Raw genomic sequence first — 19,054 nt, 5'->3', positions numbered from 1 at the left:
CTTTGGTGATGAACAGCAATGTGGAAGTGTAAGCTGAATAAACCCTTCCCTCCCCAACTTGCTTCTTGGTCATGGTGTTTGTGCAGGAATAGAAACCCTGAGTAACACAAGTGACATCCGTGGGGTGAAGGAAGCATCAGAAAGCAGCTACAAAAATGGATGGGTTGAAAGTGGGAAGAGGAATGAGGGATCGTTGGCAAGGAAAAATCTTTCAAGGGCCTTGAATTTCAAAAGGATGGCCCCCAATTTAATCTCTAGAGACACCAAACTCTAGCCCAGACCTCCAAAAGTCTCAGAGAACTCATGCCCTAGACAAGTCCCCAGACACTGAACTGAGACAAGAGAGATTTGTCATGTATTGGAGTAGCTTGAATGGAGGATCTCCAGACACAAAAGTTTGCACATAAACCTGTCTTAGGTCCCCTTTGTCCAAGTTCTCAGTTTTTAGAAGTCTCTGGGGATATGTAAGAAATTAGGAGTAAGATGACATTTTGTAGAACAGAATGGAGGGAGGCCAGTCTCAATCATGCGGTGACATAGTTAGACACCTCAATGAGATTTCTGTCAGGATCTCGGAAGTAGATGGACAGAATAGGCCCCTTTGCTCCTGTTCTGGAGACTGGGCCCTCTTCAATGGGGACATCAAAAGCCTGAATGAAGTGAACAGAAAAGACAAAAGTCATTGTCACAGATACTCAAAAGCAAAACTTAATTCTTTAAAATTTCCTTCTTGCTTCTTTCCTTCCCCCGGGTTCTAAGGTTTGAACTCAGGGCCTCACACATGCTACAACCACAGCCAAAATCTCATTCCTAGTAGTGACCTCATTCTACTCCAGATGGCAGGCCTTGGGAAGAAGGTGTAATTGCCATGAACCTCAGTTTCCTCATCTGTAAAATGGGGGCAACAGTAGTGCTAATGAGAAAGCATTTACACACAGGGCTTGGGGCAAAGTTTACATTCTTTGTTTCCCCTTAATAGTGCTGGGGATTGAACCCACAGCTTCCTGTTGGCCCAGCAAGCATTCTACCAGTGAGCTACATTCCAGCCCGAAGCTAGATCAAAAGGGTCTTTCAAATATTTGGTGGAAATCTCATTCCCTCTTCATACAAAAAGAGATCAAAGAAGTCATATATAATATTCTTTATTATTCGGCATGTATATGTGTCTATAGTATGCACTTGGATGGTGTGTATATGTGTTTATGGTGCAGGGGTGTGTATGGTGTGGGAGTATGTATATGGTCTGTATGTGTGTGGTGTGTGTGTGTGTGTGTGTGTGTGTGTGTGTAGAGGTCTGAGGGCAATATTCCAGAGTCAATTTTATCCTTCCTTTTATGTGGATTCCAGTGATAACGCAGGCTGTCAACTTGTGTGGTAAGTGCTTCTGCCTACTACTGACCCATCTTGTCAGCCCACATAAGTTTTGGTTGTTTTGTTTTTTGTTTTTGTTTTTGTTCGTTTGTTTGTTTGTTTTTTGAGACAGGATCTTCCTATATAGCTCTGGCTGTCCTGGAACTCACTCTGTAGACCAGGCTGATCTCTTATTCACAGAGATCTGCCTGCCTCTGCCTTCTGAGTGCTGGGATTAAAGGTGTGTGCCACCACACCAAGCTTCAGACATAATTTCTTATAAGGATGAGAATGATAGATTTTTGTTAGTTCTGAGGTATGAAACCTGGGGCTTGTGCATGCTGGGTAAGAACTCTGCCACTGAGCTATTCCACCGAGTGTTTTCTTTTCCCCTCAGTATTCAAGGATGACTGTATTTTCTTGTTTCCTCCTTGGCATTTTTTTCTTCCCACATTTTTACATAGCAAAGCAATATTGATTTTGTGTGTGTGTGCGTGTGTGCGTGTGTGCATGTGTGTGTGTGTGTGTGTGTGTGTGTGTGTTTTACCTTTGCCTCCAGAGTGCTAGGATTAAAGGCATGCACCACCTCACTGTTTAGCTCTGATCATATTTTAATATATCTTGTCTCAGATATTAACATGACAAAAGATTGAGTATGTCAGAACATTATTTACAAATACTCTTAATTTATTATATTAGAAGAACTGCAAATAAATTAAATTTCAAGCACCCAAATTAACCAGACCCTACTGTATTTCTTTTTTTTTTTTTTTTTTTTGGTTCTTTTTTTTTCGGAGCTGGGGACCGAACCCAGGGCCTTCGCTTCCTAGGTAAGCGCTCTACCACTGAACTAAATCCCCAGCCCCTCCTACTGTATTTCTACTTCTTTTTTTTTTTTTTTGGTTCTTTTTTTTCCGGAGCTGGGGACCGAACCCAGGGCCTTGCGCTTCCTAGGTAAGCGCTCTACCACTGAGCTAAATCCCCAGCCCCTGTATTTCTACTTCTAAGTATGTATTGGATTTTCTTGTTGTTGTTTTAGTTTTGGTGGTAGGTAAGTGTATAAAATATATTCAGTACTGATTTATTATTATTTATGTGTAAAATTCTAACTGTATGGGTGTTCACTGAGTTGTGTTTCCTTTTAAAATCTAGTCAGTTACATGAAAGTGACATCAATCAAAGGGACAAGTAGATAGTTGTGTGCAGGCAGGATGTGGATGTGATAGGATCTGTCAGGTCTGAGGTTTGAGGAAGACCTGGTTCTCTGGGTCTGTACTCCTATCCCCAGAGTATTTGCTCTCAATAAGCAGGGCACTGCGCTCACCTTAAGGCGCTTCATCACCTCCTCCAGGGGCGTCTCTGTGATCAAACAAACGTCCAAGGAGCCTGGAATGGGGTGGGCTGCTTTGGGATCAAATTCCTTTCCCACCTCGTGCAGGTTAAATTTTTGGTCTCCGAAACACAGTGCTTTCCGGTCCCCCTGTTTAGGAGAGAGAAAGCAACCGGGAGCTGAGCTGCCAAAATGAGTTTGAACTAAAGCGCCTCTACCCACTGCAAAAAAGGACGAAGGACTGCTACGCCATAGCCCTTGCTCCACCTAGCAGACCGCGGTTTTAAAAAAAAACTTATTAGCTTATGTTGGTCTGTGCGTGCCTGTGTGCACATGCAGAGGCCAAAGGAAGGCATCCAATTCCTCCGGACTGCAGTTTACTGTGTTTGTGAATGCCTGACTTCTTACCTGAGTACTAGGGTCTGAACTCCATCCAATCTTCATAATTGAGCAGTAAGTGCTTTCAAAGTCTAAGCCATCTCTCTTGTAGATGTCTATGAAGAGAGAGTTCCAGGTCATCTAGGACCACATAGTGTGACTGTGTTTCAAAAAAATTTTTTTACAGTTATTTGTGTTAGGGTGGATGCTGTGTGCCATGCATACATGCAGAAGCTAGAGGACCTCTTTCAGGATCCATTTTCTCCTCCCACCATGTGAGTTCCAGGGATGTAATTCAGGGAAGTAGGTAGCCAGGCTTGCTGCTGAATGCCTTACCCACCATCAACAACACCATGTGCTCAGAGAAGTCTGCTGGGATTCCAGCTAACCTTAAACTCACTGTGTATCAGAGACTGGCCTTAAAGTCCTGCTCTTCTTGCTTCCAATCTCCATATACTAAGATCACAGAAATCTATGTCATGCCTGTTAGTGTACAGGCAATTCCACTGGTCTGCTCTTGGGGACCTACTACCAACTGCTTATGTCACCACTGCTGCCAATATGCTGGGGATTAAAACCACCTCAGCCCTCTCCTGCCCCCTCTTTCTGCCCTCATAGCATGGCTCTCTCTGTTCCCTGTCCATCTGTCTGTCTACATGTCCAATTGTCTGCCTCTGTCCCTTCCCTAGGTCCCCACTTCGTTTCCTTTCCCAATAAACCTTTTTTATAGCAGATCTGTTGCATGGCATAATTTCTTAGGGGTACACCTTGGCACAGGCCCACCAACGGTACCCTCCCCTTGCTGTATTATGTTCCATGACAACGTTCAGGTTCATTTTTTTTTTTTGGTTCATTTTTTTCTTTTTTGGTTCTTTTTTTCGGAGCTGGGGACCGAACCCAGGGCCTTGCACTTCCTAGGCAAGCGCTCTACCACTGAGCTAAATCCCCAACCCCTCAGGTTCATTTTTTAATGTTGTTTAAGATTTACTTAGTGCATATATCTGATTGTATGCACATGCCTACATGTGTGCAGAGCTCATAGAAGCCAGAAAACGAGATCAAATACCTCCTAGAACTGGGAGATAGATGCTCCTAATGTGGGAGCTGACGGCAGTGGTGGTACATGTGTTTAACCCCAACACTCTCGAAGCAGGTGGATCTTTGTGAGTTTGAAGCCAGCCTGGTCTACACAAGGAGTGCCAGGACAATCAGGGCTATACAGAGAAACCCTGTCTTGGAAAAAAACAAAACAAAACAAGGGCTGGAGAGATGGCTCAGCAGCTAAGAGCACTGACTGCTCTTCTGGAGGTCCTGAGTTCAATTCCCAGCAACCACATGGTGGCTCACAACCATCTGTAATGAGACCTGGTGCCCTCTTCTGGTGTGTCTGAGGACAGCTACAGTGTACTCATACACATTAAATAAATAAATCTTTTTTAAAAAAGAAAAAACAAATATATGTGTGTATGTATGTATGTATGTATGTATATTAAGCTGGCCATTGTGGTGCACACCTTTAACCCCAGCAGTTGGGAGTCAGAGGCAAGGCAGATCTGTGAGTTTGAGGACAGCCAGGGCTACACAGAGAAACCATGTCTTGGAAACAAACAAACAACGTGGTGGGTGGAGATTGGAATTTGGGTCCTCTGGAAAAACAGCAAGTTCCTAACTACAGTAGCAACTCTTTACCACCCCATTGTCTTTATCTTGTCTTTTTCTCTTTTTTCCTTTTCCTGAGACATCATCTCACTATGCAGTCCCAGGCTGGTCTCAAACCCTCAAACTTATTACTTTTCTGCTTAGGTTCCTGAGCACTGGTATTAGCAGTGTGTGTCAATTACCATGCTCATTCGAGACATCTGGGGGCGGGGGCAGTGGGTGTTTGCTTCTTATTAGAGTGTCCATATCATGAAATGATTAAAACCTACCCGTGGCAGAGAAAGCAATTTGTCTGCCCAATATATACCTTTCTTCCTTCCTTCCTCCTTCCTTCCCTCTTTCCTTTCTCTTTTTTTTTTTTTTTTTTTGGAGCTGGGGACCAAACCCAGGGCCTTGCGCTTGCTAGCAAGCGCTCTACCACTGAGCTAAATCCCCAACCCGTCTCTTTCCTTTCTTTGGGATTGCCTAGACTCTCCCCAACTCTTGGCTTCAAGTGATGTGCCTCAACCCACTACATGCCTTCTCTCACCATTTTCTTTTCTTTTCTTGTGAGAATAACTCAAAATTCTGGCCAGCCAAAGGTATGTCCCCAGCTGTCTAAAAGGTTCATCTCAAGCCAGGGTGGGGACACACTTAGAACTTCAGCATTGAGGACGCTGAGTCATGACGATAGGAAGTTTGACTTCACCTTGGGCTCCACAGAAAGACCCTCTCCCCAAAACAAAACAAAATCAAACCAAATCAAACAAAGAAAACACACTCCTTACATCCTTGTCACCCTACCCCCATTCCCCCCCAGGAGGCCATTGTGTAAGAGAGATCTTATTAGTGGCCCTCAGCAGAAAGGTGGTTGCTGGTGGGGCTTCTAGGAATCTCCCTGCCCCCACTGAGCTAGGACTTTGTGCCTATTCATTTTCTCCCAATGACACACTCATCTGACTGCTTCTTCAATTGAGAGAAGAAGACCTCGGTCTCCTTTAACCCCAAGGTAGTTCTCTCCTCAGCTTGCGCAGGCTCTGACTGACTCACCACTATTTCTTCTAGTTTAAAAGATGGGTTTTTTTTTTTTGTGTTATGTGTGGGGGTGTTTTTTTTTTAAGATTTATTCATTTATTATATATGAGTACACTGTAGCTGTCTTCAGACACACCAGAAGAGGGCATCAGATCCCATTGCAGATGGTTGTGAGCCACCATGTGGTTGCTGGGATTTGAACTCAGGACCTCTGGAAGAGCAGTCAGTGCTCTTAACCGCTGAGCCATCTCTCCAGCCCCCGTGTGAGGGTGTTTTGTCTACACGGATGTGTGTGGACTGCATGTGTGCCTGGTACTCATGGAGGTCAGAAGAGGATGTTGAGTTCATGGAACTAGAGTTAACGACCGTGAGCTACCATGGAGGTGCCTGAAACTGAACCAGGTCCTGTGGCAGAACTGCTCTTCCATGCCGAGCCATTGCTCCAGCCGTCTCTTCATTCACCACTGCCGTGTACTTCTGTCCTCTTTCTGCCAAGACAGAGGACAGTTTCGCTCAGTAGTACTACTACCACCGCCCATAGTACCAGTCTCTCTTAATTTTAGTTCCTGTTAGCTTCTTTATAATTTTTTAAAATTATATGATATATCAATTTAATATTTTATTTATTTATTATATATTATGATTACACTGTCACTATCTTCAGACACACCAGAAGAGGGCATCGGATCCCATTACAGATGGTTGTGAGCCACCATGTGGTTGCTGGGATTTGAACTCAGGACCTCTGGAAGAGCAGTCAGTGCTCTTAACTGCTGAGCCATCTCTCCAGCCCTTCTTTATAATTTTTAAATAACTTGATTCCATGTGTGTTTTTAGGGTGCTAGGGAATAATATAAGGCTTAGTTTTCTAGATAAACCCTGTCACCTGTGTTCTTATGTCCCTTCCTCCTTCTTCCCTCCTAGCATTTTTATAAGTTCACCATGTCTTTCTCCGTTCCTAAAGTGGGCACCACATCCAGTCCAGACAGTCAGTAAAAGACTTCATTGTCCTTTAACACCCGAAGGACAGTTTGGCCCAGTGGACAGTTCTGTCAAGGCCGTTGCTCTTCAATCTCTGCTTCAAAACTAGGGGTGTTTCCCAGCGCTGTAGATCTGCCTAGCATACATGATGCCCTGTGTTCTAGTCCCAAGACCATCAGAAAGAAAGAAGGAAATAGCTTGTTCATTATCTTCCGTGAATCTGGTGTTGCTCGATGAGAAATCTGATGTGGGAGGACTAAAGAGTTGGCTCAGGAGTTAAGAGCACTCGTTGCTTTTGCAGAGGACCTAAGTTCAGTTCTCAGCACCCACACGGTAGCTCATAACCATCCTAACTCCAGTTCTAAGGGAACTGATGACTTCTTCTGACCTCTGTGGGCAGTGTACACACGTGTATATATGCATACATGCAGGGAAACACTCATATACATAAAATAAAAATAAACCTTTATTTGTATGAAAAAATATATAAAAGGTATGGTGGCACATGCCTTTAATCCCAGTCCTCAGGAGGCAGAGGGAGGTGGGTCTCTGTGAGTTGGGTGCTAGCCTGGTCTATAGAGTGAGTTCCAGGACAGCCAGAGCTACATAGTAAGACTGGGTCTCAATCCCCCTGCCAAATAAATTAAATAAATCATTTAAAACAAAAGAAATGGGGGTTGGGGATTTAGCTCAGTGGTAGAGCGCTTGCCTATGAAGCGCAAGGCCCTGGGTTCGGTCCCCAGCTCTGAAAAAAAGAACCAAAAAACAAAAAACAAAACAAAAAAAAAAAAACAAAAGAAATGTTAGTTTTCATAGTTTTTGTTTATATATTATATTGTGTGTGTGTGTGCACGCACATGTACACACAGGTATGTATACAGGGGCGGAGGAGGTCAGCTGGTCTGCACTAGCAATCGCTCTCCAGCTTATGCCCTTAAGACAGAGTCTCTCTTGGAACTCAGAGCCAGGCTGGTGGCCAGCAAACCCTAGCAGTCCTCCTGTCTCTACACACAATGCTCCATAGCGCTGGGGTTATACATGTGTGCTTGGCTTCTCCTGTGTGTGCTGGGGATTTGAACTCTGGCCTTCATGCTTACCCAGCAAGTATCTTACCTGCCGAGCTGTCTTTCCCAGCCATTTGCTTTTATGGTCTAGTATTGGTACCACAGCTGCCTTTCATTCTATAAACTAGAATTTCCCTTGGCCTTAGATGCTCTAAAGGTTCACTTCAGCATGTCTAAGTGCAGGGAACGGTGACATGTTACTTATCATGGACCCATGCAAACCCAATCTTGTTTAACTGATTGATGCATTTATTCTTTTTCCCTATTCTCTCCATTCCTATCTCCACCCTAGATGCCGTTATACTTTTTTTCCCTCACTGAAGCACTGACTGGGTCTGTATTCTAATAGGCTGCCTGTATTTGCTCTTTTTTGGAGTAAACCAGATTTTAATAGCGTATGCTGCAAGCCATAATGTATTTTGTGTGCAGCTTCTTGGTCGTGAAATGTCTGTGATTATGGGGTAATGTAAGTGTATCATGGTGTACTTTTTAGGTTTTTCTTTTCCTTCCTTCCTTCCTTCCTTCCTTCCTTCCTTCCTTCCTTCCTTTCTTCCCTCTCTTTCTTTCTTTCTTTCTTTCTTTCTTTCTTTCTTTCTTTCTTTCTTTCTTTCTTTCTTTCTTTCTTTTCTAACTCCATGTTATCCTTTTAGGACCTGATTTACATCCAACCTGTTCTTGTGTGATGCTCCTTCTTTCTGAATAGTGTCCTCTCTAGATTTTAAATTTTTATAGTCTGCCACTTTGTGACCCTTTTCAATTTATATGCTAATTTTTAGAGCCGGTTTACATTCCCGGCAAAACAGAAGAAGGTACAGAGATTTCCCCCGTGTTCCCACATGCCGGGATTTACACAGAGGTCCCTGTTAGCACCTTCCGAGCAGTGAGATACATATGTTGCGATTCCTGTAACCACCTCTGATATATCACCCACCACTCCGTTGTTTTGATCATGGTTCACCCCTGAGAAGGTGGCGGACCTTCCATGTGCTTGCACGGTTCTGTAAGGACACGTAGTCACCACTACTCTCACAGAATAATGTCAAGGTCAGAAAATTCCTCAGTCTTCCCTCTGTTCATTCCCCTCTCCCTTCAAGGGCTGGTCACCACCTATCATTTTGTTGTTTTTATATTTTTGTCTTTTCTTGCATATATTATGGCAATATGCAGCTTTTTTTTTACACTGGTTCATTCACTTACTGATCTATGTAAGATTTTTTTCCATTTCTTATAGCTTGGTTTTCTCCCTCCTCTGCTTTTGTCTGTGTGTCTCTCTTTTCTTCCTTTGTCTCTGTGTCTCTATCTGTATAATCTGTTTCTCCAGCTCTCTGTCTGTCTGTCTCTCTGTGTGTGTGTGTGTGTGTGTGTGTGTGTGTGTGTGTGTGCCTGTGTATGTGTGTCCTGTCCCTGCAAGAAGTAGCATAGATGTTTTATTTAAAGCAGAATGGGTAATATACGTTGTCAAGAGTGCCGGTGGGCCTACCCCAGTGGAAGAGCAGTCAGACCTTGTTTCTGTTTAAAACTGTAATCCACGATATGGCCATACCAAACTTTATCTGTTACCTGCTTCCGGACATCTTTTTTTTTCTTTTTTCTTTTCTTTTCTTTTCTTTTTTTTTTTTTTTCCGGAGCTGGGGACAGAACCCAGGGCCTTGCGCTTGCTAGGAAGTGCTCTACCACTGAGCTAACTCCCCAACCCTGCTTCCGGACATCTTTATAAGATTTTTTCCCTCTGCATTTACTACTTCTGAGGCTGTTCCACATTCTCAAGACAGCGTTAAATCTGGGACACCTCCTCTTTTCCCTCTGCTTTTCCCTGGGACCTTTCCTTAGCCCATGCTTAGTTGACACTACATAGATAGCTGGGATTTTCTTCTTGGGAACCACTCCATTGCAACGAGTGTATTTCTTGTTCCCAGCTATCTTAAGAATTATTAGGATGGGCACGGCAGAGGAAAACATCAGCTGTTGCTCCCTACTTCCTATTTATTCAATGTTGTGTGTGTGCACATATGCGCACACACATGCATATGCCTACATGCATGTGCATGTGCCATGGCACATGTGTGGAGGTCAGAAGACAAGTCTTGGGAGTTGCCTTTCTCCTTTGGCCTGGGTCAACCCAGGGCCTCAGATGGGCCACCTTGACAGCCTTCATGACTTGTTTTTCTCTGTTTATCTTGAATCCGGCAATGAAAGCTCCATTCTCTTGCTTGCTCTACTACTACTAAGCTACACCTCCCACTCTTCAGAGCACAATTTTATGCATTATTCCCAACTTACCTTGGATTTGCAGTTCAATTGGACATAGAATTTTAGGTTGATTCCGCCCCCCCCCCGAATTATTTTTCAATTTGTTTTTAGACAATTTCCATTTTACAATGCATACCAGCCACTCTCACCCCCACCTCCCTGCCACCCCTGAATACCTCCTCGTCTTCACAAATCTCTCTCTCACTTTCATGACTACTTTGTTTAGTGCCCCACTGAGATTAACCAGGGGTGTCTCTATAATCACCGGTTTAGAGCTATCCATTTGGGGCCTGGTGGGCCCAGTCGGGGGTACACAATTAAAGACAATGGCCCCTTCCCCCCAGAGTCTATCGGTAGCCAATAGCTCAGCGGTACCATGAACCCTTCCCCCTTCATTGATTTCCGGTTGGCAGTGCCAGTCTCCTAAGGGCCCCGTCCAGGTAGCTTCAACTGAGAATTAATACTAGCAGTAATTGCATAGCGTCTAGAGAGTGGTACCTCACAGCCCTTCAGACGCTTGCAAATTCCCATCCCCTTTCCCACAATGTTCCCAAGCCTGCCTCGTGGGGATGGAGTGGGGGAGCAGGAATGTCTTGTGCAGGGCTTGGCCCAGCACCGCTGTTATTCTCTGCATCTTAGGGAGCCTGAGTGTATTCATCGCCTTTCTTTGTAGGGAGGCTTCTCTGATTAAGGCTGGGAAACTGCTTTTGTTCTGGGAGTAGGGACCACATGGAGAGATGCTGAAGCAGAACTGGAGGCGGGGCGGGAGTGCTTTCCCAGAATCTTAAAAGTATGGTCCCATTGTTTCCCAGCCTCAAGAACCCTAACATTTGCATCTTTCTTTTTCTTTTGCAGATGAGCCACTTTTTAATCTCTTAGCAAACTCGGTAGATTCAATTTTTCAGTGCGCAGTTCTCCAGTTCCCGCGGGGCATGTCTGAGTGCTGATATGCTGACTACATGTTAACTCTTTGTGTGTTAAGTTCTCTTGTACTTTTTTTTTTTTTTTTGAGAGCAGGGACCTTGAACTAACAAGGCCTCTCTCTTGCTTTAGTTCTCCGGTGCTTTGCTCCTTCCATTTTCTCGACCCTCTCTCCGAATGTCTCCTTGTTTGTATTTTGGAATCTCTTCCATTGATCCTTTTACTCTTTCTCTCATATTTCCTGTGTCTGAGGGCTTGAAGTTATAAATAAAACGTTTTGGGCCAGGCTTAGGATTTGATGCATGCTAGGCAAATATCAATCACAAATATGCAATACAGCACCTATGTTTTTTTTTTTTTTTAAAAAAGGGGGGGGTTGGGGATTTAGCTCAGAGGTAGGGTAGAGCGCTTGCCTAGGAAGCGCAAGGCGCTGGGTTCGGTCCCCAGCTCCGGAAAAAAAAAAAAGAAAGAAAGAAAGAAAGAAAGAAAGAAAGAAAGAAAGAAAGAAAAGAAAAGTCCCCTCAGAGCTTGGCAGTGGTGCAGCCAAAAAAAGATTCTTCCCACTTAGGAGACATAAGCTAGCAAATCTCTGAGTTCGAGACCAGACTAGTCTAATACAAAGCGAGTTCTAGGACAGCCAGGCCTATGCACAAAGAAACTGTCACACACACAAAAATACCCACAGCCCTTAAATTACATTTATAGTATTTATTATGAATTAATAATTAATTAACAATTAATTTATTAATCCCAGCATTAGGAGGTCGAGACAGGAGGTCTCACAATTCAAGAACAACCAGGGCTGTCCAGGAAAAAAACCTGTCTCAAAAACCAATCAAGTAAACAAAGAAATAGCCTTGCATGCATACCAGGCTGGGCTTGATCTTGCTAAGTAGCCGAGGATGATCTTGGACCTTTCATTGTCCTGTGTCCATCTCTCCAGTTAGGAGTACCTGCATACTTGGCTTACAGGGTACTAGGGATTGAACCAAGGGCTTTGTGTGTATAAGGCTGTCTACTGACAGAGTGATACGCTCTGTCATAAAATGTTATCGGATTTTAGCGGAGGAAGCTGGGGAGATGGCTAAGTTGGTAAAATGCTTGCTACACAGGCAAGAGGACCTGAGTTCAGATCCCCAGCACCCGTGTAAAAAGGTTAGGCACATAGATTCCTAGTGCAGGGAAGGCTGAAACAGGAGTTTTCCTGGGGCTTGCTAGCCATTTAATCTAGTTAAATCAGAGCGCTGGCCTATACACACATATGCAGCAGATACCCAGCTACACATATGTACACACAACACGCACAGACCCTTTAATGCACTCGAAGTTTTGAATATGGGGACATGGTTACCTTGAAAGTAGTGACCTCCATGCCCAGGATCTTGGAATAGAACATGGTGGTGTCTTCAATGTTCTTTACGGTCATCACAATGTGGTCAAGTCTACAGATAAGACACGGGGAAGGGGTCTGGCTGCTGGTCCTCCATAACTAAAAAGTAAACAAAAACGAACACCAAAACTCAGAAAAAAAGCCAAATAGCCACCAGCCGTTTCCAAGTGCTGTTCTCTTTTCCATCACCTCCCCAAGCACCATGATCTTCCTCACCCCAATTTCTTTTTTTTTTCTTTTCTTTTCTTTTTTTCGGAGCTGGGGACCGAACCCAGGGCCTTGTGCTTGCTAGGCAAGCGCTCTACCACTGAGCTAAATCCCCAATCCCCTCACCCCTATTTCAAGGGTGAGTCCTTCAAGAAAATCTCTGTGAAGCCATTGCTCTTGTATGGATTCCTCCAAGAGGCAAATATGGTTGCCATGCCAACCCTTGGCGTTTCCTTCCTTTTCCATCTACTAGAGAGACCAAGGAGAAGACCAGGAAAGTGGGACTTCTGTCTGTTTGAAGATAGAACAAGACTCAGAGCAGGCCCATTTCCCCCCAGCTCCCTGCTTTTCTGATCTGCAGCTCTAAGGGCGGGAGCTGGGAAAGGAGGACCTTGGACAGTGTAGGGCTCGGGAGCTGAGGCAGTGGTGAGAGGAATGGCTGCTCTTGCAAAGGACTGGGGTTCAATTTCCCAGTGCCTGTGTGGGGGCAGTTCCAGGGAATGCGGTGCACAGACACACACGCAGGCAAAATACCCATACACACGTCACAAGAAAAGGAAGAGCATCCGAGATGAAAAAAAAAAATTGAAGCCAACTGTGCTCCTGTGCCTGGACACTTGGGAAGCTGAGGCAGGAGAATGACAAGTTCAAGATCAACTAAGCACTGCGGTGAGATCTTTTCTCTTGTGTCTTTGGTTGTGAGCCTAGCCTTTAATGGCTGAGCCATCTTTCCAGTCAGACATTTTTTGAAAAACAAAGTAAAGCAACAGAAAGGAGTTAAGGATCTATTGCTGGACCTGGGTTCAGTTTCCCACACCCACGTGGTGGTCCACAGCTGTAACTGTGCTACCCACTATAGTCACTGCATACATGTGGCACGCATGTAGGCATGCAGACAAGATACTCCTACACATAGCATAAAAAATTAGGTTTTTGTTTGTCCCGTTTTTGAGCCAGGGTTTCTCAGTGTAACTCTGGCTGTCCAGGATCTGACTGTGGAGATCCGCCCTGCCTCTGCCTCCCAAGTGCTGAGATTAAAGGCATGTGTCACCACTGCCCAGCCTAAAATTATTATTTTTAAATATTTATTTATTATATATAAGTACACTGTAGCTGTCTTCAGACACACCAGAAGAGGGCATCAGATCCCATTACAGATGGTTGGGAGCCACCATGTGGTTGCTGGGAATTGAACTCAGGACCTCTGGAAGAGCAGTCAGTGCTCTTAACCACTGAGTCATCTCTCCAGCCCATAAAATTATTTTTTTAAAGGAAAAATATCTGAGCATGTGAACCATTCAGAAACTGTCTCAAAACTGGAAACCAACCAACTAACCATAGAAGTAAATCACTGGCATTCAGGCCTCATGGAAAAGAAAGGTTCAATGTTTTAGTTTTCCAATCCTATTTGGGGCTTGAGATGCTTATTGCTCGTCCAAAGGACCAGAATTTGATTCCTAGTACTCATGCTGGGCAGCTTACAAAGGCTTAGAACCCCCGACTCCACGGGACTTGGTGCCCTCTTCTGGCCCCTATAGGTACCTGCACTAACATACCCTGTTGAACCTTTTAATGCTTGTTGAATCTGTATGAGCACCATGTTTTGTTCCTGATATAACTAATTTGTTTTTCTCCTCGTGTCTATGATGTAAAGAGAAATTACTAGTATTTTCTGAATTGGTTGACGAACCACCCTTGAACATAGCCGATCTTTTTTGCACGTTTGTATTCTATTTCTGTCTCTGTTCTCATCTTTTTCCCTCCTATTTTTTTTTAATGGTTAAAGAAAAACTGGCCACTTCCCAACTCCAGTCATTGACTTTCCGTTTTTTTGCTATTGCAATCTATGCATTTCTATCTGGATGGTACCCCTGAAATGTGACCTTCAGGGCACCCCTAATACTGAGGGTCTAGAAAATAAGTTCACCCATTCCTCACAGTAGTCAGTGCCCAGAACACCATGTCTTCCTCCTTTGGTCTGCTCCAGAGTCCTCTTAAAAGTTCTCTTCAGGCTCTCAGGGCCTCTGACTCTTCGGACAAGCTTCAAGGTCATTGTTTCTCAGGGCCCTTCTGTCACGAGAGTCTCATGGGCATTCCCCAGGAGCTACCTTTGGGTCTCTCCACAAGTCTGAAGCTTAACTGACTCCCCAGTAAACAGAGGAAGCAGCAAACTCTTAAACCTGGGCACTGCACAAGCCCAAGCAGGACTTCTGCTGCCCTCTGGTTAGCTTTAAGAGAAGGCCCAGGGAAGGGGATTAAGGGAAGTTAAAGCCACAAGGGTGTCCCTGAGAAGGAAAGCAAGACAGCAGATCCAGGTTGAGTGCATCCACCCTGGTCAACGCCCATGTCCCAAAGCCTCCAGCTCCCCTCCCTTGCCCCCCTTACCGGACTCTCAGATGTTGGACCCCACATCCTGACTGCTAGACTGGAAGGCAGATAATGCTACATGGCGGGTAGCTGGGGCTGGCTCTGTGCCTGGAGATCAAGGGGCAGGAATGGGAGGAGCCAGCTGAGGACACTGGGTGGGGACAGAAGCAGGAGGTGAAAAGCAGGAAGACTTTAACCGAAGCTTGGGGTGTGGATCCTCAGTAGAACAGTGCTCAAGAAACCCTGGATTCTACCCCTAGCAGTGCAAAACCAAGCCAACCCCTGATGGCCTTGAAAATAAAAGTACAATGAGGGCTTCCTCTTTTGAGGAGAGGGTCTTGATAGGTTGTTGACACTGGTCCCTAATGGTCCTTCTCTGCCAACCATGAGATGTGTCAAGTCCTGCTAAGCATTCATTCATAATCATACAGAACATCAGAAAAGTGCCCATCCCAAGTGTTGAGAGTAGCATCACCATGTGAGAGAGCTCAGCTCTTCCTCACAGTCTGTGACTAGGATGTGAAGTGCTTTAGTGTCTGAGTTAGAGAATTGCTCATGGGCCTGCTTCTGAGCGAAGGTTTGTTTTTTTTTTTTTTTTTTTTTTTGGTTCTTTTTTTCGGAGCTGGGGACCGAACCCAGGGCCTTGCGCTTCCTAAGCAAGCGCTCTACCACTGAGCTAAATCCCCAACCGCGAAGGTTTGTTTTAAATGCCGTGTCTGTATACCACATCCCTGCTTCCCATTCCCAGAGGACAGAAGATGGCATTGGTTGCCCTGGAATGGAGTTAACAGACCGCAGGGTTGCAAGCTATCTACCACATGCATACTGGGAGTTGACTCTAGGTTCTCCGGAAGAGCAGCGAATGCTTTCAACTGCTGACCTAGTCCTCTCTAGTCCTGAGCTAGGATTTCTTTGAAAGGGTCTCGCTGTATTAGGAGTCTCACAATTCCTACCACTCTTGGTCTCCCCACCCCACCACTATTTGTCTCGCTTTCAACAAGTACTCTTCTCTCTTGTGGGTTACCTATCAGGACCAGGGTTAGTTGAGTCTGAGTTTTTTGCTTCTGTGCACACACCTGGTTACCCCAAACATAAATACTGTGTGCTCTGGGTATTGTTAAACATATTGTTTTCCTTTAAAAATTGTTGCCAGATAGGTCTGGTCACAGAGGCTTATAATTCTACCTACTTAAAAAGGCTGGGGCTGGAGAGGTGGCTCAGCGGTTAAGAGCACTGACTGCTCTTCCAGAGGTCCTGAGTTCAAATCCCAACAACCACATGGTGGCTCACAACCATCTGTAAAGAGATCCGATGCCCTCTTCTGGTGTGTCTGAAGACAGCTACGGTGTACTTATATATTATAAATGAATAAATCTTTTTTTTTTCCGGAGCTGGGGACCGAACCAGGGCCTTGCGCTTGCTAGGCAAGCGCTCTACCACTGAGCTAAATCCCCAACCCCTATGAATAAATCTTAAAAAAAAAAAGGCTGGAACCAAAGGACCAACAGTTTTAGGCCAGGGTTAAGTTTTAGGCTTAGTGGTTAAGAAGAATGGCTACTCTTACAGAGGACTACAGTTCAATCTTCAGCACCAACATAGTGACTCACAACTGTCTAAGATTCTAGTCCCCAGGGATCTAACACTCTCTTCAGGCATCCTGGGACGTCATGCACACAAGTGGTGCAAAGACATACATGCTAGCAAATCATGCATACCCATAAAATGTTTTAAAATTGTTTAAGACAACCTGGACAGATTGTCAAGATCATCTCTAAAAATAAAAAATGCTAGCATGTTGGTCTGGCTTCAGGTTCAGCTGCCAACATAACAAAAAAAGAGGTTTGTAGAGCCAGGCCGCTGGTACAGATCTGTAATCCCAGCCTCCAGGAAGCCAAGGCAGAGGAAGTCTGTGAATCCCAGACCAGCCTGGGCTACAGAGTAAATTCTATAGTGAAATCCTATCTCCAAAAGACAGCTGGGGATATAGCGCAATGACTCGGGGGTAGACTGCCCTAGCAGTGCCAGACTCTGGGCTTGATCCCCAGCATTGAAAAATAAAAGATGCAGGTGAATGCCATGTATTCACATATGGACTACACAGGCCATCCCTGCCCTACAAAATGACCAATGACCATTGTTTAAGCGGCTGGAGAGATGGCTCAGTGGTTAAGGGTACTGACTGCTCTTCCAGAGGTCCTGAGTTCAAATCCCAGCTACCACATGCTGACTCACAACCGTCTGTAGTATGATCTGGTGCCCTCTTCTGGCATGCAGGTGTACATGCAGATGGAGCATACAAATACATAAAATAAATAAATCTTTTTAAAAATGACCATCATTGGAGTCCATTCGAGCTGTTTCATTTTAGATGCTTCTCTGTGGTTCATGAGTGTGTGCAAGCATGCACTCTGGGTTACCACAACTGGCTCTGCTTTGCTTGTCTGGTAAAGGGCGCCTCACTCTGCAAGTAGATGCACAGAGCCATGTATTTTGCATTGTACTTAGTGGATGCTCGGTGTCCAATAGGAACCCAACACTATCCATAACACTTAGCAACACTCATTGGCTATGAATGGCCATTTTTTTAAAAATGTATTTATTGTTTATAAGTTATAGACATTTAATATAACAAAGGGTAAGAGTCGTTATGACCCAGCTAAGCACACTGAAGATTAGGGCACACTTACTACATGTCAAAAGTTGCTGTTTATAAGTTATAGACATTTTTAAAAAATGTATTTATTGATGTGAGTGCACTGTAGCTGTCTTCAGACACACCAGAAGAGGGCATCAGATCTCATTACAGATGGTTGGGAGCCACCATGTGGTTGTTGGGATTTGAACTCAGGACCTCTGGAAGAGCAGTCAGTGCTCTTAACCACTGAGCCATCTCTCCAGCCCCTAAAGCTATTGTTTTGTTTTGTTTTGTTTTACCACTATTGCCCTTTTAAAATTAAAAAAAAAACAAACAAACAGATTTTTCAGAATCTTTAATCTATGGTAAGAAACAATTCTAAAAATTTCTTTCTTGACCGCAAGCACTTTTTTTTTTTTTTCCGGAGCTGGGGACCGAACCCAGGGCCTTGCGCTTCCTAGGTAAGCGCTCTACCACTGAGCTAAATCCCCAGCTAAAAATTTCTTTCTTAAGATCATCTTTTCTGTTTTTTGTTTGTTTTGCTTTGTTTTGTTTTTCAAGAGGAGGGTTCTCTGTGTAGCTCTGACTGTCCTAGAACTCACTATGTAGACCAAGCTGCCTCGAACTCACAGAGATCTGCCTTCCTCTGTCACCCAAGTACCAGAGTCAAGGGTATGTGCTGCCACTGCCCAGCTAAACTTCTGACTTCTAGCAGGTCTGATCTTTGTTTCTCATCAATTATTACCACTTGGTACCCAATAAGACAATCTGGTTAAAAGAAATATTATATTGTTATCTAATGTCTTCCACATTGTGGCTTTCCACTTTTGCAAGCCAAATCTTATATAATGTCAAAATAATAAAAGAGAGCCAAGCTGGTATCCACATATAAAAGCTACGGTGACGTGGATACTGAGGACCAACTTTTCCTAGAATTAGAGCCAGCCACTCCACTGAGGTTATAGTTAAGGAACCAAGCTGGCCAAAAGAAAAACTTAAGATGTATTTAAGTATTCCAAATATAAGTAAGACAGTTCAGAGAATACAAGTAACTAGAAGATGGGGCAAGCACATAGTCAAAATATATAAAAAAATTTTAAACATATATAATTTAAACACACACACACACACACACACACACACACACACACACACACACATTGCCTTCTAGTCTCTCTAGTGATAGTCCTTGCCACTCATTGGCTCCTAGGACCAGCCTGTCCTTTCGTGGTTAGCTCCATACTGCCTGTAAGCCATGGCCTCCCAGATTGGTCAGACTTATTCCAGGAAAAGTAGAAGCCACTTTGACCTCCTGGTCAACTTGCACTTTGTCGCCTCCTACACCCACCTCAATCTGGGCTCTGGAGAACACTTCTTCCAGCAACGAACCAAGAAGCATAAAGGTCCTAAGCTACGGAGTGGAGTATTCTTCTAGGACGTGCAGAAGCCATCTCAGGAGGAGTAGGATAAAATTCAGGAACCCATGGAAGTTGCCTTGGTCTTAGAGA

At 44.4% G+C, this 19,054-nt stretch overlaps 1 protein-coding gene across 3 annotated transcripts; it reads right to left on the bottom strand.

The window, feature by feature from the left end:
- Window positions 1-220: 220 nt before the first annotated feature.
- On the bottom strand, window positions 221-15,018 carry Glod5 (glyoxalase domain containing 5). 3 transcript variants are annotated; one of them, XM_039099630.2, is made up of 4 exons: window positions 14,483-14,713; window positions 12,299-12,436; window positions 2,675-2,830; window positions 221-650 (listed from the first exon to the last, which is right to left on the bottom strand). In XM_039099630.2, the coding sequence occupies exons 1-4, from the start codon at window positions 14,504-14,506 to the stop codon at window positions 525-527; spliced, it is 444 nt and encodes a 147-aa protein (XP_038955558.1). In that variant the 5' UTR covers window positions 14,507-14,713; the 3' UTR covers window positions 221-524. The 3 variants fall into 3 exon arrangements, with proteins under 3 accessions (XP_038955558.1, XP_006256768.2, NP_001100427.1); NM_001106957.1 differs by lacking the exon at window positions 14,483-14,713 and adding an exon at window positions 14,930-15,018 and having other exon boundaries at window positions 335-650; XM_006256706.4 differs by lacking the exons at window positions 12,299-12,436; window positions 14,483-14,713 and adding an exon at window positions 3,089-4,318.
- Between the last annotated feature and the right edge of the window lie 4,036 nt (window positions 15,019-19,054).

This window comes from Rattus norvegicus, chromosome X (genome assembly GCF_036323735.1).
Source record: "Rattus norvegicus strain BN/NHsdMcwi chromosome X, GRCr8, whole genome shotgun sequence".
Taxonomy (NCBI): domain Eukaryota; kingdom Metazoa; phylum Chordata; class Mammalia; order Rodentia; family Muridae; genus Rattus; species Rattus norvegicus.
This window is presented reverse-complemented; position numbering and strand designations above follow the sequence as displayed.

Bases quoted from the DNA above. Each gene is read 5' to 3' on its own strand.
- Glod5 (NM_001106957.1), bottom strand. From the start codon at position 14,956: ATGTGGGGTCCAACATCTGAGAGTCCG. The intron at 12,437-14,929 runs GTAAGGGGGGCA...TTTACTTTTTAG, and splicing joins GTCCAACATCTGAGAGTCCG to TTATGGAGGACCAGCAGCCA. The intron at 2,831-12,298 runs GTAACCATGTCC...TCTCCTAAACAG, and splicing joins TGGAGGTCACTACTTTCAAG to GGGGACCGGAAAGCACTGTG.